General features: G+C 58.0%; 1 protein-coding gene across 1 annotated transcript; it reads left to right on the plus strand.

The window, feature by feature from the left end:
* Window positions 1-12,022: 12,022 nt before the first annotated feature.
* Window positions 12,023-23,834, plus strand: fbxw9 (F-box and WD repeat domain containing 9). Its single transcript, XM_072490968.1, has 5 exons — window positions 12,023-12,123; window positions 14,902-15,400; window positions 18,641-18,780; window positions 21,270-21,398; window positions 23,718-23,834. The coding sequence occupies exons 2-5, from the start codon at window positions 14,941-14,943 to the stop codon at window positions 23,832-23,834; spliced, it is 846 nt and encodes a 281-aa protein (XP_072347069.1). The 5' UTR covers window positions 12,023-12,123; window positions 14,902-14,940.
* Window positions 23,835-24,067: the final 233 nt, after the last annotated feature.

Here is a 24,067-nt window from a genome sequence, read left to right on the forward strand (position 1 = left end):
TACAGCAACTCCCCACGGTTCCTTTTGTGATCTGTCATCTAGAGGGCAGGGTACGTAGGTGCATGGGAACCCAACATGTTTCCCTCAATTAATTGCATCATCCCAAAATGGAAATATTTTGCTGTCGCTTCACTCAATCATGAGGCTGGAACACTCTCTAACAGCACTGTGGGTCTACCCGCACAACATGGACTACAGAATTCAGGAAAGTGCCTCGGCATCACCTCCTCGAGGGCAATCTGGGATAGGAACAAAAGTTGGCCATTCAGCCTGTTGAGCGTGCACCCCATTGAGTTGCATAATTACCTCAATATACCATGTTCATGTACTATCTCCTGATTCATTGACGTCATTAGTCTCGATTTCTGTTTTCAACATGATCAATGAATGGGTAATACATGCTGGTCTTGCCAGTGACATTCCACAAATGGATTTAAAAAATGGAACCACTTCATTTCCAGTGTGACAGGATGCAGTATGGATTGATGCCTGGGTTCACACGGCTGTCTTGCGAGGAGACGGTTGAGCATATCCATAACAAAGTTTTTTCAGATGTTGGGTGATCTTATTGAAACCTCTGAAGGGCTTGCCAGGGTAGGTGCTGAGGGTGTTTTGACTTCAAACTGGGGACACGGTGTCAGCATATATCCGTTTTAGATTGAGATGCAGAATTTAATCTTTCAGGCGGTTGTAAAGTTTTCTCGTCCGCAGAACTGTGGAGGTCACAAACCAATTCCGAGCCGGGGGGGGGGGGGGGGGGGAGAGGTCTTTCAGTCTCGAGCCTGCTCCACCATATGAAGGAAATAATGGCCGACTCCACTTTCCTCTTGATACCATTTGACACTCACGAGTAGCTAACTCGGCCTTTAAAAATATTCAATGAAGGGCGGCATGGTGGCGCAGTGGTTAGCACTGCTGCCTCACGTGCGTCCCAGGGAACAGTCCTTGGAGCACAGAGTCTTGCTTCACAGAGCAGCATCTCTCTCCAGGCCTTCACAAAGGAGGTGGGTGATGGTCCCATTCCCACCACAGCCACATGCAGAGGGAGGGAGATTCTGGGCGCGGATGAAGGATCTAACAGGGAGGGTCTTTCTCATCACAAGCTAAGCTACGTCTTGGTGCCTGTTTGGAAGTTCTGATGATGGAGCATTCTGCTAAGTGGGTTTTGAAATTCTGCTCCGGGAACCAACGGGATCCGCCATTTCCTTCTTCCTGCAGGACCTCTGGGGCATAACGTACAAACCACTGCCTGATGGACCAGTGGTCAACGGTATTTTTCTGCATTAACTTTTCCACAAGGGTTAGGTGGTACAGCACTGTCCAACTACTTGGAATATCCTGCGGCAGCGTGGACAGACCCATCCTTCACAAAACCAGGTACAGGTACAGCCCCATGGGGCTGGTAGTGGATTTAGTGTCTACATACCAAGAGTCTATACACAGCTTGATGTAGCCACTCACAAAGGTGGCCATCAGGGTGAGAACAATGTTGGGTCTGTTTATGTCTCCCTTTATTTAGAGGGTTGTCCATTGTTTCCCTGTTAGCATGATCCACCTTTGACCTCCAGATAAAGCGGTATGGCTCAGGAGGCCGCCACAGTGCAGGAATCCGGAATGGGCCAGACCTGCGCCACATACAACAACATCAAGAGTGCTTCACACCTGATCACCAGGTCCTTGTCTGCAATGGAGAGAGACCATTGCTCCCACATGCCCAGTTTCTGTTTGACCATAACTACTCCTTCCAGAAGCTAACACAGGTCCTGGTCCCTCAGAACCATATGCCCAGCACCTTGAGGCTGTCTGACCTGATGGTGAAAGGGACAAAGGAACAGCCAGCACAGTTCCCAGAGAACATGGACTCTCTCTTGCTGCGATTTTGTCAACGCTTTGACAAGGAGTCATCCAGACTCAAAGCGTTAGCTCCCTTCTCGCGCCACAGAGGCTGTCAGACCTGCTGAGATTATCCAGTATTTTCTGTTTTTGTTTCAAATTCCAGCGTCCGCAGTAATTTGCTTTCAACGAAAAATTGCTGTTTCTTTCCGCGAACTTCGCAATGGCGATGAGGATCGGTTGACAATTTGAAACATTATTTTCTGGTATTGATCTTTTGGAAGGTATTTGTCTACTTTCTGCAGACAGCATTTTAAGTTGGAGGTTTAGGGAACACTGATTTGCAATGCAGTGGTGGACACACGAGGCATTGCAGCGCAGGATTAGCAAGCGAAAGGCCTGCAATGGTATGCACACCCACTGATCTCGCAAAAATATTAATCCAATCAAAAATATATATTATCTTGGATCATTACAGGTAATTTGTTATTCCGAAGTAATGCAACCAGGCAGACTGGTACAAAAGGTAAAGTCACACGGGATTCAGCGTGTGCTAGCTCGATGGATAAAGAACTAGTTTGGCAACCGGAGACAGTAACAGTGGAAGGGAGTTTTTCAGAATGGAGATCTGTAACTAGTGGTGTTCCACAGGGATCAGTGCTGGGACCACTGTTTGTAATAGATATAAATGATCTGGAGATGGTCTGATTAGTAAGTTTGCAGATAGCACCAAGGTAGAGTTGTAGATAGTGAAGGGGACTGTCAGAGAATAATAATAATAATTGCTTATTGTCCCAAGTAGGCTTCAATGAAATTACTGAAAAGCCCCAATAGTAGAATATAGAAAGATTGGAGAGTTGGGCAGAGAAATGGCAGATGGAGTTCAATCTGGACAAATGCGAGGTGATGCATTTTGGAAGATCAAATTCAGGTGTGAATTGTACAGTAAATGGCAGAACCCTCAGGAGCATTGACATACAGAGGGATCTGGGTGTCCAGATCCATAGTTGCATGAAAGTGTCAATGTAGATGGAAAGGTGGTCAAGAAGGCCTACGGCATGCTTGCCTTCATCAGCCGGGGCATTGAGCACAAGAGTTGACAGGTCATGTTACAGTTGTATAAAACTTTAGTTAGGCCACGTTTTGAATCTTGCGTTCAGTCTGGTTGTGAAGGACGTGGATACTTTGGAGAGAGTGCAAAGAAGGTTTACCAGGACATTGCCTCGTCTGGAGGGTGTTAGCTATGAGGAAAGGTTGGAATAAATGCGGATTATTTACGTTGGAAAGGTGGAGGCTGAGGGGAGACCTGATTGAGGTCTACAAAATTACGAGAGGTATAGACAGGGTGGATAGTTAGAATGCTGGAAATAGGAATGCCCCTCGGTTCAAAGATGATACCTACAACTGGGTGGTCTCCCTCAGCCCTGCACAGGAGGGTCAGGGCGGCCTCCCTCAGCCCTGCACAGGAGGGTCAGGATAATCTGGCCGGTTGTCCGGCTGCAGCCTGCTGCATCGGAGGAGGGGAAGCAGCCAGTCCCTGGAGGCAGGGCAGGCACAGGGGCTTAAATGTCCCTAATGACTCTTGACTCCACCACCTCTGCTGGCAGTGCATTCCACACACCTACCTCTGACATCTCTATATCATCCTCCAATCACCTTAAAATGATGTCCCCTCGTGACAGACATCTCCACCCTGGGGAAAAGTCTCTGGCTATCCACGCCTCTCATCACCATGTACACCTCTATCAAGTCGCCCCTCTTCTTTGCTCCAGTGAGAAAAGCTCTAGCTCCCTCAATCTTTCTTCATAAGACATGCCCTCCAGTCCAGGCAGCATTCCTGGTAAATCTCTGCACCCTCTCCAAAGCATCAACATCCTATTGTTATGGGCCAAGGTTTAGGGAACCCCAAAGTGTATCATGGAGTTCACCTGACCCACAACTTTTAATAGATTGTGGTATGGGGAGCACATGGCCCACTCTACAGGTGTGGTACAGCAGAAATGGAAAAGTATTTTTTAAAGCAAAACAATGTTTATTCTATGAACTCAAGTTAACATTTTAAAAACTTCTAGTGAACATCTTAGCAACCACCAATTCAAATACAACCCCCAAAAGAATACAACACTAAGTAATCCATGATAACTTCCCAGAAGACAAAAGAAACACTTTTTAACAGAAGTACATCAGGTTTACATTCACTTCTGAAAATATTTATAATTCCGAATTCACCAAATGATCAAGAGATAGTCTTTTCATGGCAGAGAGATCAACAGTACACCTGCTTTGTCTGGCTTCAGCTCCAACACTGAAAACGAAACTAAAACACACCCTGCAGCAAACAGCCTAAAACAAAAGTAAAAAGCTGTCAGACAGCCCAGCTCCACCTACACTCTGACATCCCTGATAAACACCCATTTCTTTTTTTAAAAAAATATACTTTATTCAAATTTTTTGGCCAAACAAAACAATACAAAGGTTTTCCTTTTTACAACAATAAAACAGTATAAATAACAGTGGCCGTTTTAATAAATAAATAATATATAAACTAAATGGCAACTGCCATATCAAAAATAATAACTCTCCAAAAATAAAATCAAACAATCCAATGTACATAACCTAGTACTAATATCTATACAAAAACACCCCTGAGGACCCGCCCGGGCCCTCCCCCCTGGGTTGCTGCTGTTACCTTCCCATTTCCTTTATCGTTCTGCGAGGTAGTCAATGAACGGTTGCCACCGCCTGGTGAACCCTTGAGCCGAACCCCTTAGTGCGAACTTTATCCGTTCTAGTTTTATAAACCCTGCCATGTAATTTATCCAGGTCTCCACGCCCGGGGGTTTGGCTTCCTTCCACATAAGCAATATCCTTCGCCGGGCTACTAGGGACGCAAAGGCCAAGACATCAGCCTCTTTCGCCTCCTGCACTCCCGGCTCTTCTGCAATCCCGAATATAGCCAACCCTCAACCTGGCTCGACCCGGACCCCCACCACCTTCGAAAGCACCTTCGCCACCCCCACCCAGAACCCCTGCAGTGCCGGACATGACCAAAACATGTGGTTGTGGTTTGCTGGGCTTCTCGAGCATCTCCCACACCTATCCTCTACCCCGAAAAATTTACTGAGCCTTGCTCTGGTCATATGCGCCCTGTGTAAAACCTTGAATTGTATCAGGCTTAACCTGGCGCACGAGGACGACGAGTTTACCCTACGTGGGGCATCAGCCCACAGCCCCCCCTCAATCTCTTCCCCAGCTCTTCTTCCCATTTCCCCTTCAGCTCATCCACCATGATCTCCCCCTCGTCCCTCATTTCCCTGTATATATCCAACACCCTACCATCCCCCACCCATGTCCCTGAGATCACTCTATCTTGAATCTCCTGCATCGGGGGCTGCGGGAATTCCCTCACCTGCTGCCTCGCAAAAGCCCTCAGTTGCATGTATCAAAATTCATTCCCTTGGGGCAACCCATATTTTTCCGTCAGCGCTCCCAGACTCGCAAACGTCCCGTCTACGAACAGATCTCTCAGTTGCACAACCCCAGCTCTCTGCCATGCTCCAAATCCCCCATCCATTCTCCCCGGGACAACCCTATGGTTATTTCTTATCAGGGACCGCACCGAGGCTCCCGTCCTTCCCCTATGTCGTCTCCACTGCCCCTAAATTTTTAATGTTGCCACCACCACTGGACTTGTGGTGTATTTCTTCGGGGAGAACGGCAACGGCGCCGTCACCATTGCTTGTAGGCTGGTTCCTTTGCAGGACGCCATCTCCAATCTCTTCCACGTCGCTCCCTCCCCTTCTCCCATCCACTTACACACCATTGAGATATTGGCGGCCCAGTAGTATTCACTTAGGCTCGGTAGTGCCAGCCCCCCCCCCCCTATCCCTGCTACGTTGCAAGAACCCCCTCCTCACTCTCGGGGTCTTCCCGGCCCACACAAAACTCATGACACTTTTCTCAATTCTCTTGAAAAAAGCCTTCGTGACCATCACCGGGAGGCACTGAAACACAAAAAGGAATCACGGGAGGACTACCATTTTGACCGCCTGCACCCTACCCACCAGTGACAGGGGCACCATGTCCCATCTCTTAAAATCCTCCTCCATCTGTTCCACCAATCTTGTTAAATTAAGCCTATGTAAGGTTCCCCAACTCCTGGCTATCTGAATCCCTAAGTACCGGAAATCTCTTGTTACCTTCCTCAGCGGTAAGTCATCTATTCCCCTGCTCTGCTCTGCTCCCCCGGATGCATCACAAACAACTCACTCTTACCCATATTCAATTTGTACCCCGAAAATTCCCCAAACTCCCTGAGTGTCTGCATTATCTCAGGCATCCCCTCCACTGGGTCCGCAACATACAGCAATAAATCACCTGCATACAAGGATACCCGGTGTTCTTCTCTTCCCCTGAGTACTCCCCTCCACTTCCTGGAGCCCCTCAGTGCTATGGCCAGGGGCTCAATCGCCAATGCAAACAGCAACGGAGACAGGGGACACCCCTGCCTCGTCCCTCTATGAAGACGGAAGTAGTCAGACCTCTGTCTGTTCGTGACCACGCTCGCCACCGGGGCCCTATACAGCAGCTGTACCCATTCGATATACCCTTCTCCAAAACCAAATCTCCTCAGCACCTTCCACAAATAATCCCACTGCACTCTGTCGAATGCTTTCTCGGCGTCCATCGCCACCACTATCTCCGCCTCCCCCTCTGGTGGGGGCATCATCATCACCCCTAGCAGCCTCCGTATGTTTGTGTTCAGCTGTCCCCCTTCACAAACCCAGTTTGACCCCGGGACCCCCGCATTCCACCCCACTGACCCCAGGACCCCCACTGACCCCGGGACCCCCGCCTTCCACCCACTGACCCCGGGACACCCGCCTTCCACCCACTGACCCCGGGATCCCCACGTTCCACCCCCAGGACCCCCACTGGTGGGGGCATCATCATTACCCCTAGCAACCTCCGTATGTTCGTGTTCAGCTGTCTCCCCTTCACAAACCCAGTTTGATCCTCGTGGACCACCCCCAGGACACAGTCCTCTATCCTCGTCGCCATCACCTTGGCCAGGAGCTTAGCATCTACGTTCAAAAGGGAAATGGGCCTGTAGGACCCACACTACAGCGGGTCTTTTTCCTCCTTCAAAAGGAGCGATATCGTCGCCTCCGACATAGTCGGGGCAACTTCCCCTTTTCCCTGGCCTCATTAAAGGTTCTCGTCAAAAGCGGGGCCAGTAGGTCCATATACTTCCTATAAAATTCCACCGGGAACCCATCCGGTCCCGGGGCCTTCCCCGCCTGCATGCTCCCAATCCCCTTTACCACCTCCTCCATCTCAATCTGTGCTCCCAGTCCCGCCCTCTCCTGCTCCTCCACCTTAGGGAATTCCAGCTGATCCAAGAAACACATCATTCCCTCCTTCCCTTCCGGGGGCTGAGCCTTATATAACCTCTCATAGAATGCCTTGAACACCCCGTTCACTCTCTCCGCTCCCCGTTTCATCTCTCCCTCCTCCTCTCTCACCCCACCTATCTCCCTCGCTGCTCCCCTCTTCCTCAATTGGTGGGCCAGTAGCCGACTCGCCTTCTCTCCATACTCATACTGTACACCCTGTGCCCTCCTCCACTGTGCCTCTGCCTTACCCGTGGTCAGCAGGTCAAATTCCACATGTAGCCTTTGTCTTTCCCTGTACAGTCCCTCCTCCGGTGCCGCTGCATATTGCCTGTCCACCCTCAAAAGTTCTTTCAGCAATCGCTCCCTTTCTTTACCCTCTTGCTTCCCTTTATGTGCCCTTATGGATATCAGTTCCCCTCTAACCACCGCCTTCAACGCCTCCCAGACCACTCCCACCTGAACCTCTCCATTGTCATTAAGCTCCAAGTACCTTTCGATGCACCCCCTCACCCTTAAACATACCCCCTCATCCGCCAATAAGCCCATATCCATTCTCCAGAGTGGGTGCTGTTCTTTTTCCTCTCCTACCTCCAGGTCTACCCAATGTGGAGCGTGGTCCGAAATGGCTCTGGCCGTATATTCCGTCCCTGTCACCTTCGGAATCGGTGCCCTTCCCAAGACAAAAAAGTCTATCCGTGAGTGTACTTTGTGAACATGGGAGAAAAATGAGAACTCCTTACTCCTAGGCCTACTAAATCTCCAGGGGTCTACCCCTCCCATCTGCTCCATGAAGTCCTTGAGCACCCTGGCCGCTGCTGGCCTCCTCCCGGTCCTGGACCTTCTTTTTGTGAAGCACTGCCTGAGCCCGATTAAAACTTGCCCTCCTTCTCGCCACCTCCGCACTCCAATCCTGGTATACGCGGATCACCGCGTTCTCCCACCTACAGCTCCGAGTTTTCTTCGCCCATCTGAGGACCGTCTCTCTGTCATTGTAGCGGAGAAACCTCACCACTATAGCTCGAGGTATTTCTCCAACCTTCGGTCTTCGCGCCAAAACTCGATAAGCTCCCTCCACCTCCAAAGGGCCCGTCGGGGCCTCCGATCCCATTAGCGAGTGAAGCATCGTGCTCACATATGTCCCGACGTCCGCCCCTTCGGGAAGACCCAGAACTCTTAAATTCTTCCTCCTCGAATTATTCTCCAGTACTTCCAACCTTTCCCCACACCTTTTGTGCTGTGCCTCGTGCGTCTCTGTCTTCACCACCAGGCCCTGTATTTCGTCTTCATTCTCAGCAGTCTTTGCCTTTACGACCCGAAGCTCCAGCTCTTGGGTCCTCTGCTCCTCCTTTTAGCCCTTCAATCGCCTGTAATATCGGGGCCAACAGCTCCTTCTTCAACTCCTTTTTCAGCTCTTCCACACAGCGCCGCAGGAACTCTTGTTGGTCCGGGCCCCATAACAAATGACCACCTTCCGACGCCATCTTGCTTTGAGCTTCCCTGCCTTGCCGCTGCTCCAGAGGATCCGCCGCAATCTGGCCGCTATCCTCTCCCTTATCCATGCGTGTCCGGGGGGATTCCCTTCTGGTTTACCGCACAGTGTTTTTGGCCGTTTAAATTGCCGTTGGGGCTCCTATTAAGAGCCCAAAAGTCCATTCCAACTGGTGCTGCCGAAACGTGCGACTTAGCTGGTCATCGCCGCACCCGGAAGTCGATAAACACCCATTTCTTAAAAGTACATTTCTTTAACACCCATTTCTTAAAGGTACTCTCACATGACACTCTCACAGGCGACCAGAACTGGACACAGTATTCCAAGTGCAGTCTAAGCAGGTTTTTATAAAGCTGCAGCAAAACCTCGCAGCTCTTGAACTCAATCCCCCTGTTAATAAAAGCCAACATACCATCTGTCTTCTTAACAACCCTATCAACCTGGGTGGCAACTTTGAGGGATACTTGTACGTGGACCCCAAGATCGCTCTGTTCCTCCACACTTCCAAGAATCCTGCCTTTAAGCATTCAAATTTGACCTTCCAAAATGAATCACTTCACATTTATCAAGGTTAAACTCCATCTGCCACTTCTCAGCCCAGCTTTGCATCCTGTCAATGTCCAGTTGTAACCTGCAACAGCTCTCGACACTATCTACAACTCCACCAACCTTTGTGTCATCGGCAAACTTACTAATCCACCCTTCCACTTCCTCATCCAAGTCATTTATAAAAAACACAAAGAGCAGAGGTCCCAGAATAGATCCCTGCGGGACACCACTGGTCACCGACTTCCAGGCTGAATACTTTCCATCCACTATCACTCGCTGTCTTCTTTCGGCCAGCCAATTCTGTATCTAGACAGCCAAATTTCCCTGTATATCCCATGCCCCCTAACTTTCTGAATGAGCCTACCATGGGGAACCTTATCAAATGCCTTACTGAAATCTATATACACCACATCCACTGCCCGACTTTCATCAATGTGTCTCGTCACATCCTCAAAGAATTCAATGAGACTTGTGAGGCATAACCTGCCCCTCGCAAAGCCATCCTGACTATCTTTAATCAAACTATGTTTTTCTAAATAATCATAAATCCTATCTCTCAGAATCCTTTCCAGTATTTTCCTCACCACAGATGTAAGAATGATGGGTCTGTAATTCCCAGGGAATTCCGTTACCTTTCTTGAACAGGGGAACAACATTCACCTCCCTCCAATCATCCGGTACTATTCCAGTGGAGAGTGAGGACACAAAGATCATCACCAACGGTGCAGCAATCTCCTCCCTCGCTTCTGTAGAATCTTGGGTATATCCCGTCTGGCCCAGGGAACGTATCTATCCTGATGCTTTTCAAAATTTCCAGCACATCCTCCTTAATATCAACCTGTTCGAGTCTATTAACCTGGTTCACACTTTTCTCATGAGCAACAAGTCCTTCTCTCTTGTGAATACTGAAGCAAAATATTCATTTTGGGCCTCCCCCATCTCCTCTCCTCAGACTCTAGGCACATGTTCCCTCCACTATCCCTGATCGGCCCTACTCTCACTCTGATCATCCTCTTATATCTCACAAGTGTAGAACGCCTTGGGGTTTTCCACAATCCTTCCCACCATAGCTTTTTCATGCCCCCTTCTAGCTCTCCTAAGTCCATTTTTGAGTTCCTTCCTGGCCACCTTGTCACCCCCTAGAGCCTTGCCAGATCCTTGCTTCCTCAACCTTAAGTAAGCTTCCTTCTTCCTCTTGACTAGAAGCTCCACATCTCTTGTCATCCAAGGCTCCTTCACCTTACCATTGCTTCCTTGTCTCAGTGGGACAAATCTATCCAGCACTCACAACAAGTGCTCCTTAAACAACCCTGTGCATTTCCCTGAGAACATCTGTTCCCAATTTATGCTCCTCAGCGCCTGTTATAATTAAATACCTTCCCATACTGTGTGTTCCTATCCCTCTTCATGACTATGGTAAAGGTCAAGGAGTTGTGGTCACTGTCACCGAAATGCTCTCCCACCGAGACATCTGACGCCTGGCCTGGTTCATTGCCTAGCACCAAATCCAATATGCTTCCCCCCCCCCCCCTCCCCCCAACATGATCGGCCTATCTACATATTGAGTCTGGAATCCTTCCTGGACAGATCTGACAAAATCTGCTCCATCTAAACCATTTGCACGAGGGAGGTTCCAGTCAATATCAGAGAAGTTGAAGCACTGATGACAGCATCTCTGTTACTTCTGCACAGTTCCAAGATCTGCCGCCCAATCTGTTCCTCCATCTCTCTGCTGCTATTGAGGGGTCTATAGAAAACTCCCAATAAAGTGACTGCTCCTTTCTTATTTCTTATTTTCACCCATACTGACTCAGTAGACAAACCCTCCTCGACTACCTCCTTTTCTGCAGCTGTGGTGCACTCCCTAATTAACAGTGCCACTCCCCCTCCTCTTTTACCTCCCTCCCTATTCTTCTTAAAACATCTAAACCCCGGAACATCTAACGACCATTTCTGCCCCTGTGAAATCCATGTCTCTGTAATGGCCACAACATTGTAGTTCCAAGTACTGATCCATGCTCTAAGTTCATCTCCCTTATTCCTGACACTCCTTGGATTGAAACAGACATCCCACTGAGTGTAACTTTGCCCTATCAACTGTGTATCCTTCCTCACAGACTTGCTGCGAGGCCCCGGGGGGGGAGGGGCCCGGGGGGGGGGAGGGGCCCCGGGGGGGGAGGGGCCCGGGGGGGGGAGGGGCCCCGGGGGTGGAGGGAGGGGGGGAGGGAGGGGCCTCCGGGAGGGGGTGGGGGCCGAGGGAGGGGCCCCCGGGAGGGGGTGGGGGCCGGGAGAGGGGGGAGGGGCCCGGGGGGGGGGAGGGGGGGGCCCGGGGGGGGGGAGGGGGGGGCCCGGGGGGGGGGAGGGGGGGGCCCGGGGGGGGGGAGGGGGGGGCCCGGGGGGGGGGAGGGGGGGGAGGGGGGGGCCCGGGGGGGGGGGGCCCGGGGGGGGGAGGCCCGGGGGGGGGAGGGGCCCCGGGGGGGAGGGGCCCCGGGGGGGAGGGGCCCCGGGGGTGGAGGGAGGGGCCCCGGGAGGGGGTGGGGGAGGGCCGGGGGAGGGCCGGGGGGGGGAGGGGTCGGGGGAGGGGCCGGGAGAGGGGGGAGGGGCCGGGAGAGGGGGGAGGGGCCGGGGGTATTTTACGGGGGATTTTTGGGGCGGAGTTTCTGCCACGATTATTTGGGGTTTTTATTAATTCTGGGTAACCCCGGGCAACGCCCCGCCCCGCGCGGCCGGCGGCCAATCAGACCCGGGGGGCGTGGCTCCGCTCGCAACACGTGAGCGGCGCGGTGACGTCACTCGGAGGACGCAATAAGGCGGGGCCACCCGCGGGAGGAGCCGAGAAACGCAACCGGGGCTGAGGTACCGGGAGGGGGGCGGGGAGAGTGGGAGTGTCCCGGTGCGCGGTGGTGGGGGGCCCCGGGGTCAGAGGGGTCCCGGGGTCAGTGGGTGGAAGGCGGGGGTCCCGGGGTCCGAGGGCGCGAAGGCGGGGGTCCCGGCGTCAGTGGGGGTCCCGGGGTCAGTGGGGGCCCCGGGGTCAGTGGGTGGAAGGCGGGGGCCCCGGGGTCAGAGGGGCCCCGGGGTCAGTAGGTGGAAGGCGGGGGTCCCGGGGTCAGAGGGCGCGAAGGCGGGGGTCCCGGGGTCAGTGGGGGTCCCGGGGTCACTGGGTGGAAGGCGGGGGTCCCGGGGTCAGTGGGTGGAAGGCGGGGGTCCCGGGGTCAGAGGGCGCGAAGGCGGGGGTCCCGGGGTCAGTGGGGGTCCCGGGGTCAGTAGGTGGAAGGCGGGGGTCCCGGGGTCAGTAGGTGGAAGGCGGGGGTCCCGGGGTCAGTGGGTGGAAGGCGGGGGTCCCGGGGTCAGAGGGCGCGAAGGCGGGGGTCCCGGCGTCAGTGGGGGTCCCGGCGTCAGTGGGGGTCCCGGGGTCAGTGGGGGCCCCGGGGTCAGTGGGTGGAAGGCGGGGGTCCCGGGGTCAGTGGGTGGAAGGCGGGGGCCCCGGGGTCAGAGGGGCCCCGGGGTCAGAGGGGCCCCGGGGTCAGAGGGGCCCCGGGGTCAGAGGGGCCCCGGGGTCAGTAGGTGGAAGGCGGGGGTCCCGGGGTCAGAGGGCGCGAAGGCGGGGGTCCCGGGGTCAGTGGGGGTCCCGGGGTCAGTGGGTGGTAGGCGGGGGTCCCGGGGTCAGTGGGTGGAAGGCGGGGGTCCCGGTGTCAGTGGGTGGAAGGCGGGGTTCCCGGGGTCAGTGGGTGGAAGGCGGGGTTCCCGGGGTCAGTGGGCGTGAAGGCGGGGGTCCCGGGGTCAGTGGGGGTCCCGGGGTCAGTGGGGGGTCCCGGGGTCAGTGGGTGGAAGGCAGGGGTCCCGGGGTCAGTGGGTGGAAGGCGGGGGTCCCGGGGTCAGTGGGTGCGAAGGCGGGGGTCCCGGGGTCAGTGGGCACGAAGGCGGGGGTCCTGGGGTCAGTGGGTGGAAGGCGGGGGTCCCGGGGTCAGTGGGTGCGAAGGCGGGGGTCAGTGGGGGTCCCGGGGTCAGTGGGGGCCCCGGGGTCAGTGGGTGGAAGGCGGGGGTCCCGGGGTCAGTGGGCGCGAAGGCGGGGGTCCTGGGGTCAGTGGGTGGAAGGCGGGGGTCCCGGGGTCAGTGGGTGGAAGGCGGGGGTCCCGGGGTCAGTGGGCGCGAAGGCTGGGGTACCGGGGTCAGTGGGCGCGAAGGCGGGGGTCAGTGGGGGCCCCGGGGTCAGTGGGTGGAAGGCGGGGGTCCCGGGGTCAGTGGGTGGAAGGCGGGGGTCCCGGGGTCAGTGGGTGGAAGGCGGGGGTCCCGGGGTCAGTGGGTGGAAGGCGGGGGTCCCGGGGTCAGTGGGCGGGGGTCAGTGGGGGCCCCGGGGTCAGTGGGTGGAAGGCGGGGGTCCCGGGGTCAGTGGGCGGGGGTCAGTGGGGGCCCCGGGGTCAGTGGGTGGAAGGCGGGGGTCCCGGGGTCAGTGGGCGGGGGTCAGTGGGGGCCCCGGGGTCAGTGGGTGGAAGGCGGGGGTCCCGGGGTCAGTGGGTGGAAGGCGGGTGTCAGTGGGGGCCCCGGGGTCAGTGGGGTGGAACGCGGGTGTCAGTGGGGGCCCCGGGGTCAGTGGGGTGGAACGCGGGGGTCCCGGCATCAGTGGGGTGGAAGGCGGGGGTCCCGGGGTGGAAGGAGGGGTTCCCGGGGTCAGTGGGCGCGAAGGCTGGGGTACCGGGGTCAGTGGGCGCGAAGGCGGGGGTTCCGGGGTCAGTGGGGGTCCCGGGGTCAGTGGGGGTCCCGGGGTCAGTGGGGGTCCCGGGGTCAGTGGGTGGAAGGCAGGGGTTCCCGGGTGGTCAGAGGGGGGCAAGGAGGGGTTCCCGGGGTCAGAGGGGGGCAAGGAGGGGTTCCCGGGGTCAGAGGGGGGCAAGGAGGGGTTCCCGGGGTCAGAGGGGGGCAAGGAGGGGTTCCCGGGGTCAGAGGGGGGCAAGGAGGGGTTCCCGGGGTCAGTGGGGGTCCCGGGGTCAGTGGGTGGAAGGAGGGGTTCCCGGGTGGTCAGAGGGGGGCAAGGAGGGGTTCCCGGGGTCAGAGGGGGGCAAGGAGGGGTTCCCGGGGTCAGAGGGGGGCAAGGAGGGGTTCCCGGGGTCAGAGGGGGGCAAGGAGGGGTTCCCGGGGTCAGAGGGGGGCAAGGAGGGGTTCCCGGGGTCAGAGGGGGGCAAGGAGGGGTTCCCGGGGTCAGAGGGGGGCAAGGAGGGGTTCCCGGGGTCAGAGGGGGGCAAGGAGGGGTTCCCGGGGTCAGAGGGGGGCAAGGAGGGGTTCCCAGGGTCAGAGGGGGGCAAGGAGGGGTTCCCGGGGTCAGAGGGGGGCAAGGAGGGGTTCCCGTGGTCAGAGGGGGCAAGGAGGGGTTCCCGGGGTCAGAGGGGGGCAAGGAGGGGTTCCCGGGGTCAGAGGGGGCAAGGAGGGGTTCCCGGGGTCAGAGGGGGGGGGGAGGAGGTGTTCCCGGGGTCAGAGGGGGGGGGAGGAGGTGTTCCCGGGGTCAGAGGGGGGGGAGGAGGGGTTCCCGTGGTCAGAGGGGGGGGGACGGAGGGGTTCCCGGGGTCAGAGGGGGCAAGGATACATCTCTCAGGAGTCAGTTACTTTCCAGGATTCCGATTGAAGTCTTGTTTGTTTTTTCAGCTTCACTGCTTCAATCTCAGTGGACCTGAAGACAGAGTGATGAGTGGGCTGTGCAACGACGAGTCCTCCCAGCCTAAAACGGGGGGCCCCCAGCCTCAGCCGGAGGGCCGGACAGACCAGGAGGATGAGGATGAGCTGGAGATCCAGGCCCAGGAGTATGTGGACCGGGTTCGGAACCCAGAAATGTCTGGTCCCAGACCCCAGAGCTGCCCCCCAGGATCTAGCAGCGAGTCCCAAGCATGGAGCGGCAGGTCCAGTGCCTCGGACCTGAGTGTCAAACTGCGGTCTAGCCAGGTGCCATCTGGAGATAGCTGTCAGTCTGGCCTGCTGTCCCTCCCCTGGGAGCTGGTGCTCGAGATCTGCTCCTATCTGGATGCCAGGTTTGTGCTTGGAGTTCTTCCATTGGTCTGTCGAGCTTTTCAATGTGTCTTAACTGATCAGGTGACTTGGAGAATCCGGGCACAGAAGATCCTTGGGCTCAGCTACCCCGTGTTGGAAGGTTTGTAAACTGTACAAAGTCAATATTTTCTATAATTTGCACTGATTCTGGGCGCGATCTTCCGGCCTCGTTACGCTTGCGCTCAAGTGTAACGAGGCTGGTGAAAAGCGGGAGAGGCCAAAAACAGGAACCGCGCCAGGCAGCAAACGATTTGCGATGCGACCGGCCCCCTCCGTAGGCAGATTCGGAATCTTGCAGCAGCGTGGCGGCAAACAATTGTCACCACTTAAATTCACCAGAGCCTCCCGTCGTCCAGCGGCTTCCCCAGCAGGTGGTTAAACTGGCGCCGATGAGTACGTGAACCTAGCGGAAGGGCTTCTGTGGGGAGCGGAGGCGGGGAGTAGCAATCTTCGCTCACAGGCAAAGAGACTGGGGGCGCTGGGCTTGCCGGGGGGAGGGGGGGGCCACCATGGGAGGTGGGGTGGAGGTGCTGGGGGGGGCAACTGGGAGGGGGCAAACACTTGCTGCACCACTGTGCCAACCCTTAGATCCCAGGCCCATTCCAGGGGCAACCCCTGTCCCTGCCCCACCAGCCACTAATAACTCCCACCAAATGCTGAGGCCTCTGGCTGTGCGGCTGAAGGCTATCGCCAATCGGGAATTGGCAATCGTGGTTAAGTGATCACTTCACACAACCCAAGTGGATTCCCGTGGGTGGGCGGGCCAAGTAGCATGTGGGAGTCACTGCCCAGCATCCCAATCAGACCGCGATGCCTGGACACTGTGCTTAAACACTGCGGGGAGGCAACACCACACACCCAGGGGATGGGACACCGCTCCGGGGACATGCCCATGGGGAGGGGGGTTGCCTGGGGAGGTAGGGAAAGGGTTTGGGGAGTCGTCCTGCATCGCCGAAGAAAGTGACAGAGGCATCATAATGTTTGTGCAAAGTGTTGTTTAATGTGCTGTACAATACCCAGTTCCCGATAGTGTCGCCAACCCCCAACGTCACCCCCCCCCCCCTCTATAACCCCTGCCCCAGAGCCCTCAGTGATGCTCAACGTGCCTGGCCCTCCTAGCTCTACCACTGCATCTAGGTGTGTCCCCAGGATGCACATCTGAGGTGGAGGCAGCCATCTGCTTACCGCGTCCCGTGGCCTTCGATGCCCCTGGCGGGCATCCTCTGGGGCTGTCACTTTTCGACACCACATGCTCACCCCGCCCCGTGCGCTCGCCCCACCCCCGCGCGCTCGCCCCGCCCCGCGCGCTCGCCCCGAGACACGACCTCATCAGAGGGGTGCAACTCGGGAGAGCAGGTGGCCACCCTCGCCGCCCCAGGGGACGGGTCCGGGTTGGCACTCAGCGCCCCTCCTCTGGGTCAGTGCCCATAGGGTGCAGGGTTCCACCTGGGGATGGAGGAGCAGCTGGTTTGAGGCCCTGCATCCTCTGGCTCTGCCAGCCCTGGCGGTTCCCCAGGGTCGGCACCATCGTGTCGACGCCCTCGGCGATGCTCCTTAGTGACTGGGCCATGCTCTGCAGATCCTCGACAATGTTCACCTGCGACTGGGACAAGCTCCGCAGCGCCCCAGACATTCCCATCTGAGAGCGGGACATGTCCCGCAGAACCTCATCAAGGTCAGCCTGGTACCGGGTAACATCCCCCAGAGCGGCGGACATTCTGCCGTGACCCTCAGCCATGGCCTTCACCGACAGCGTCACGCCTTGGACATCGCCACTAATGGTGCCCACGTTGTGCAGCAAGCTCTTCACTGCGGTCGCCACCCTAGCAGTGTAGACCTTGGTGCCACACATTACCGGCGCCTGTAGACTCTGGGGCCCCTCCAATCGGCTGTGGACCTGCTGGAATGTCTCTGACATCTCCCTTTGAATATCACGGCTGCACCCTGACGTCTCCATCAGCTCCGGGTAACCCTATACCAGACGCTCAGCATCAGGCTGGGACCCAGCTGGGTCCAGGGATCCAGCAGCCCTCCGACTGCTGCCTCGCCTGGGGGTTCCTGCCTCTTCCTGATGTACATCAGCAGCTGTGTGCTGCTCACCAGATTGTGCCCCTGAAACCAGTCCGCTACCATTTCCCACCGTTGTGTGTATCTGCGCTGGTGGAGGGTAGCCTCTGGCTTTCCTCCGAGGTGGTCTCCTGGGACGCAGGAGTGGGGGCCGCCCGGGATGGGCCGGCGCTGTCGGCGGGAAGACCTGCGGGAGAATGGACATGTGGTCAGTGCGAGGGATGGGTCAGTCAGTATGGCAATAACAACTCACGTTTGACAGGTCCTCTCCGGGTGGGGCCCGGTGGTTCCTCACCTTTGCAGCGTCCACCAGCCTCCGTGTTGATGACAGCTCTGTCCTCAGCCACACCAGCCACCTCCAGGGCTCCGCGAAAGAGGTGAGGATTCTTGTGTCCGGTGCCCCACCGCCAGTCTGGGCCCTCTCCTGGCGATTATGGGAGAGCTTTTCCTGAGGAGACACAGAGAGGGCATCGTTAGCCACACACGTGGTTCACTGTTGTTGGGGGGGAGGGGGCGCGGGTTGTAAAGGGGGGGGTTTGGGGTGGGGGAAGGGTTGGGGTGGAGGGAGGCTTGGGGTTCGCCTGGGGAGATACTCTCTTGGGGGGGGCGGAGGGTGGGACATTGCTGTCCTACTCACTCGTGCTGCCCGGTTGTAGGTTCTTGACCTTCTTCCGACACTGGAGGCCAGTCCTCCTGGTCACACTGCCCAAGCTGCTGCCACTGCCTGCCTTGTGGCTGACTCTCCGGGGACCGTGGGGGGAACAGGACATCCCTCCTGGCCTCCACCGCGTCCAGGAGCGTCCCCAGGTCAGCATCCCCGAATCTTGGGGCGGGTCACCTGGGCGCCATTGTTGCGAGCTGGCTGGGATTGGCTGAGCAAGTGCAGCTTAAGAGCTGCTCGACCTTGTTAGGGTGGAGCTGGCGAGCGCGGTCCCGGCGAATCAGCCGGCATTCGGGGCGGGAAGCCGGTGAGGCTCGTTAAGTGGACCAGTTAACCTTGAATAGTGTTGCCGGCCTCGCTGGACCGAGCGCCGGGAACCACGCGGCAAGTCCCGCTCGCTACAACACTTGGATAACTTTGCAGAAGATCGCGCCCCGTCTCTGCCACACACGGCGTTCCCTCGGACGTGGGCGAGGGAATGGGAGGGGCCTGAGCTCCGCGAGGGGACACTGATAGGTTTGAGGGGTCTGGGAATGGGTGGTGAGTTTGAGGAGATGGGAATTCGATTCTGGCCAGAACGGCCTCTGTTTAACCTTGTTCCTCTTTAAATAGGAAAAGAATTTGATTGGCCAACTGCATGCATTGAACTTGAGGAGCATCTCTGCCAGTGGTCCAGCAGTGACCCCAAGGTGCAGCATTTCTCTCTCAGTGACGGGCATTTTGCCTCCGTGGACTCGGTGCTGCTGATTCAGGTGATGCTGCTGCAAATGATGGTTCTCGTGGCGCTGACCCCCTGCGTGTGTGGTGGGCGCGCTGACCCCCTGCGTGTGCGGGCGCGCTGACCCTTTGTGCGTGTGTGGGGGCGCGCTGTCCCCCTGCGTGTGTGGGCGCGCTGACCCTTTGTGGGCGCGCTGGCCCTCTGCCCCTGCTCGCGTAGTGGGCGCGCTGGCCCCCCTGCTCGCGTGTGGGCGCGCTGGCCCCTGCTCGCGTGTGGGCGCGCTGGCCCCCTGCTCGCGTGTGGGCGCGCTGGCCCCCTGCTCGCGTGTGGGCGCGCTGGCCCCCTGCTCGCGTGTGGGCGCGCTGGCCCCCTGCTCGCGTGTGGGCGCGCTGGCCCCCTGGTCGCGTGTGGACATGCTGGCCCCCTGCTCGCGTGTGGACATGCTGGCCCCCTGCTCGCGTGTGGGCGCGGCTGGCCCCTGCTCGCGTAAGTGGGCGGCGCTGGCCCCCTTGCTCGCGTGTGGGCGCGCTGGCCCCCTTGCTCGCGTGTGGGCGCGCTGGCCCCCTGCTCGGGCGGTGTGGGGCGCGCTGGCCCCCTGCTCGCGTGTGGGCGCGCTGGCCCCCCTGCTCGCGTGTGGGCGCGCTGGCCCCCTGCTCGCGTGTGGGCGCGCTGGCCCCCTGCTCGCGTGTGGGCGCGCTGGCCCCCTGCTCGCGTGTGGGCGCGCTGGCCCCCTGCTCGCGTGTGGGCGCGCTGGCCCCCTGCTCGCGTAGTGGGCGCGCTGGCCCCCCTGCTCGCGTGTGGGCGCGCTGGCCCCCTGCTCGCGTGTGGGCGCGCTGGCCCCCTGCTCGCGAGTGTGGCGCGCTGGCCCCCTGCTCGCGTTGTGGGCGCGCTGGCCCCTGCTCGCGTGTGGCCTCGCTGGGCGGGCCCCCTGCTCGCGTGTGGGCGCGCTGGCCCCCTGCTCGCGTGTGGGCGCGCTGGCCCCCTGCTCGCGTGTGGGCGCGCTGGCCCCTGCTCGCGTGTGGGCGCGCTGGCCCCCTGCTCGCGTGTGGGCGCGCTGGCCCCCTGCTCGCGTGTGGGCGCGCTGGCCCCCTGCTCGCGTGTGGGCGCGCTGGCCCCTGCTCGCGTCGTGGGGGCGCGCTGGCCCCCTGCTCGCGTGTGGGGCGCGCTGGCCCCCTGCTCGCGTGTGGGCGCCTGGCCCCCTGCTCGCGGTGGGCGCGCTGGCCCCCTGCTCGCGTGTGGGCGCGCTGGCCCCTGCTCGCGTGTGGGCGCGCTGGCCCCTGCTCGCGTGTGGGCGCGCTGGCCCCCCTGCTCGCGTGTGGGCGCGCTGGCCCCCCTGCTCGCGTGTGGGCGCGCTGGCCCCCTGCTCGCGTGTGGGCGCGCTGGGTGTGGGCGCGCTGGCCTCCTGCTCTGCGTTGTGGGCGCGCTGGCCCCTGCTCGCGTGTGGGCGCGCTGGCCCCCTGCTCGCGTGTGGGCGCGCTGGCCCCCTGCTCGGTCGTGTGGGCGCGCTGGCCCCCTGCTCGCGTGTGGGGCGCGCTGGCCCCCTGCTCGCGTGTGGGCGCGCTGGCCCCCTGCTCGCGTGTGGGCGCGCTGGCCCCCTGCTCGCTGTGTGGGGCGCGCTGGCCCCCTGCTCGCGTGTGGGCGCGCTGGCCCCCTGCTCGCGTTGTGGGGCGCGCTGGCCCCCTGCTCGCGTGTGGGCGCGCTGGCCCCCTGCTCGCGTAGTGGGCGCGGCTGGCCCCCTGCTCGCGTGTGGGCGCGCTGGCCCCCTGCTCGCGTGTGGGCGCGCTGGCCCCCTGCTCGCTGTTGTGGGCGCGCTGGCCCCCTGCTCGCGTGTGGGCGCGCTGGCCCCTGCTCGCGTGTGGGCGCGCTGGCCCCCTGCTCGCGTGTGGCGCGCTGGCCCCTGCTCGCGTGTGGGCGCGCTGGCCCCCTGCTCGCGTGTGGGCGCGCAGGCCCCTGGCTCGCGTGTGGGACGCGCTGGCCCCTGCTCGCGTGTGGGCGCGCTGGCCCCCTGCTCGCGTGTGGGCGCGCTGGCCCCCTGCCTCGCGTGTGGGCGCGCTGGCCCCCTGCTCGCGTGTGGGCGCGCTGGCCCCCTGCTCGCGTGTGGGCGCGCTGGCCCCCTGCTCGCGTGTGGGCGCGCTGGCCCCCCTGCTCGCGTGTGGGCGCGCTGGCCCCCTGCTCGCGTGTGGGCGCGCTGGCCCCCTGCTCGCGTGTGGGCGCGCTGGCCCCCTGCTCGCGTGTGGGCGCGCTGGCCCCCTGCTCGCGTGTGGGCGCGCTGGCCCCCTGCTCGCGTGTGGGCGCGCTGGCCCCCTGCTCGCGTGTGGGCGCGCTGGCCCCCTGCTCGCGTGTGGGCGCGCTGGCCCCCTGCTCGCGTGTGGGCGCGCTGGCCCCCTGCTCAGTGTGTGCTGTCCCCGGCTCTCTGTTGCTGTCTGGGTCTGTACGCTGCCAGTGTGTCTCTGTGTGGACACACACCTGCTCCCTGCTGTGTGCTGAGATGTGTAACAGTTTCTGCTGCTTCATGTTCTTCAGAATGCTTCACTGTGTGTCTCGGGATCCAGGGATCGGAACGTCAACATCTGGGACCTGAGGCATTTAGGCCAGGATGGGGAGAAGGTGCTGGTGAAAACTCTCGGAGACCAACCACGGGGAACACACAGGGTGAGGGCAGCAGCTGTCATTTATCCAGATTTCAGTAACCTGGAAATGGTCTGAACAAGAATCAGAGAATCCCCACAGTGCCGAAGGAGGCCATTTGGCCCATCGAGTCTACACCGACCCTCTCAAACAGCAGCCTACCTAGGCCCACACCCCCATCCTATCCCCGAAAACCCACCAGACCTTTCGACACTATGGGCAATTTATCATGGCCAATCCACCTACCCTGCACATTTTTTGACTGGGAGGAAACCGGAGCACCCGGAGGAAACCCACGCAGACACGGGGAGAACGTGCAGACTCCGCACAGACCCTAGGCCGGAATTGAACCCGGGTCCCTGGAGCTGTGAGGCAGCAATGCTAACCACTGTGCCACCTTGCCGTACACTTAGCATCACTTGCTCACAAAGGCTATAGGAGCACCTACTGCAAGGTTGTGGTGGATCAGAGTAAGGGATCTCTGGGAGAGATGGAGCAGGGGTGAGTGTAAATAATTGTAGACTGCGCCTCCTATTAGTTAGGGAAATCAGTTACCTTTATAAAGGAGCCACCATTCATTAAACTGTGGCCACAACGTCCCTCTCAGGAAGATGCCAAGGCAAGATGTCGCTTGCTCTGCCCGATGATAATAAAAACAGGAAGTGCTGTAAAATCTCACTGGGCTTGTGGGGAGAGAAACACGGTTAACGTTTCAAGTCCAATATGACTCTGCTTTGGAAGCCGAAGAAAGTTTAACTCTTGTTTGTCGCTCCGTAGACGCTGCCAGACCTGATGCGTTTATCCAGCTTTTTCTGTTTTTATTTCAAGTGGACGTATTAGTGAGAGGCAGCACGGTTTTGTGAAGGGGAGGTCGTGTCTCACTAACTTGATAGAGTTTTTCGAGGAGGTCACAAAGATGATTGATGCAGGCAGGGCAGTGGATGTTGTCTATATGGACTTCAGTAAGGTCTTTGACAAGGTCCCTCATGGTAGACTGGTACAAAAGGTGAAGTCACACGGGATCAGGGGTGAGCTGGCAAGGTGGATACAGAACTGGCTAGGCCATAGAAGGCAGAGAGTAGCAATGGAGGGATGCTTTTCTAATTGGAGGGCTGTGACCAGTGGTGTTCCACAGGGATCAGTGCTGGGACCTTTGCTCTTTGTAGTATATATAAATGATTTGGAGGAAAATGTAACTGGTCTGATTAGTAAGTGGACGATACAAAGGTTGGTGGAATTGCGGATAGCGATGAGGACTGTCAGAGGATACAGCAGGATTTAGATCGTTTGGAGACTTGGGTGGAGAGATGGCAGATGGAGTTTAATCTGGCAAATGTGAGGTAATGCATTTTGGAAGGTCTAATGCAGGTAGGGAATATACAGTGAAATGGTAGAACCCTCAAGAGTATTGACAGTCAGAGAGATCTAGATGTACAGGTCCACAGGTCACTGAAAGGGGAAGCACAGGTGGAGAAGGTAGTCAAGAAGGCATACGGCATGCTTGCCTTCATTGGCCGGGGCATTGAGTATAAGAATTGGCAAGTCATGTTGCAGATGTATAGAACCTTAGTTAGGCCACACCTGGAGTATAGTGTTCAATTCTGGTCGCCACACTACCAGAAGGATGTGGAGGCTTTGAAGAGATTTACCAGGATGTTGCCTGGTATGGAGGGTATTAGCTATGAGGAGAGGTTGAATAAACTCGGTTTGTTCTCACTGGAACGACGGAGGTTGAGGGGCGACCTGATAGAGTTCTACAAAATTATGAGGGGCATAGACAGAGTGGAGAGTCGAGACTTTTTCGCAAGGTTTAGAGTAGATGTACGAGGCAAGATTTTTTACACAGAGGGTAGTGGGTGCCTGGAACTCGCTACCGGAGGAGGTGGTGGAAGCAGGGACGATAGTGACATTTAAGGGACATCTTGACAAATACATGAATAGGATGGGAATAGAGGGATACGGACCCCAGAAGTGCAGAAGATTTTAGTTTAGATGGGCAGCATGGTCGGCGTAGGCTTGGTGGGCCGAAGGGCCTGTTCCTGTGCTGTACTTTACTTTGTTCTCCCTGGTGTCCTGACCAATAATCATTGCTCAAGCGGATTATCTGATCAATATCATCCTGCTGCTTGTGGAATCATGCTGTGCACAAATTGACTGCCATGCTTCCGGACGTTACAAGAGTTCGGTGACTTCAAGACTCCCTCAGTGGTTTGGAAGTACTTTGGGAAATCCTGAGGCCAGCGAAGGCGGTCTTTAAATGCAAGTTCCGTCTCTGTTCAGACTACAGTGTTGGGAGTCTCTCTGCCTATTCCTCATTGCTGTCTCCCTCTCCTCTTAACACAGGGCTGGGTTTGGGCTCTCGCAGCCCAGGACAATATGCTGTGCTCCGCATCTTGGGACAGTAGTATCAAGCTTTGGGACATGGCTTCAGAAGGGGCAGCAGTCCGAGAGATCAGGTAATAACCGCATCTCTGTAATGTCCCCAATAGAATGTTGTGATTTATTGCGAGGACATTGATTACAAAAGTAGGGAGATTCTACTTCAGTTGTATTCAGGGCACTAGTGAGACTGGAAATGGAGTATTGCGCACAGTACTGATCTCCTTAGTTAAGGAAATGGGTTGGGAGAAGTTCAGAGAAGGTTTACCAGACTAATATTTGAAATGGGCGGATTGTCTTGTGAGGAACATGTG

This window comes from Scyliorhinus torazame, chromosome 27, assembly GCF_047496885.1.
Source record: "Scyliorhinus torazame isolate Kashiwa2021f chromosome 27, sScyTor2.1, whole genome shotgun sequence".
Classification (NCBI taxonomy): Eukaryota; Metazoa; Chordata; class Chondrichthyes; order Carcharhiniformes; family Scyliorhinidae; genus Scyliorhinus; species Scyliorhinus torazame.

What these genes read in the sequence shown, in the direction of transcription:
- fbxw9 (XM_072490968.1), top strand. Translation starts at nt 14,941, where the DNA reads ATGAGTGGGCTGTGCAACGACGAGTCCTCCCAGCCTAAAACGGGGGGC. An exon ending in ACTCGGTGCTGCTGATTCAG is followed by an intron (nt 18,781 to 21,269) that starts GTGATGCTGCTG and finishes CATGTTCTTCAG; the next exon opens with AATGCTTCACTGTGTGTCTC. An exon ending in AACCACGGGGAACACACAGG is followed by an intron (nt 21,399 to 23,717) that starts GTGAGGGCAGCA and finishes CTCTTAACACAG; the next exon opens with GGCTGGGTTTGGGCTCTCGC.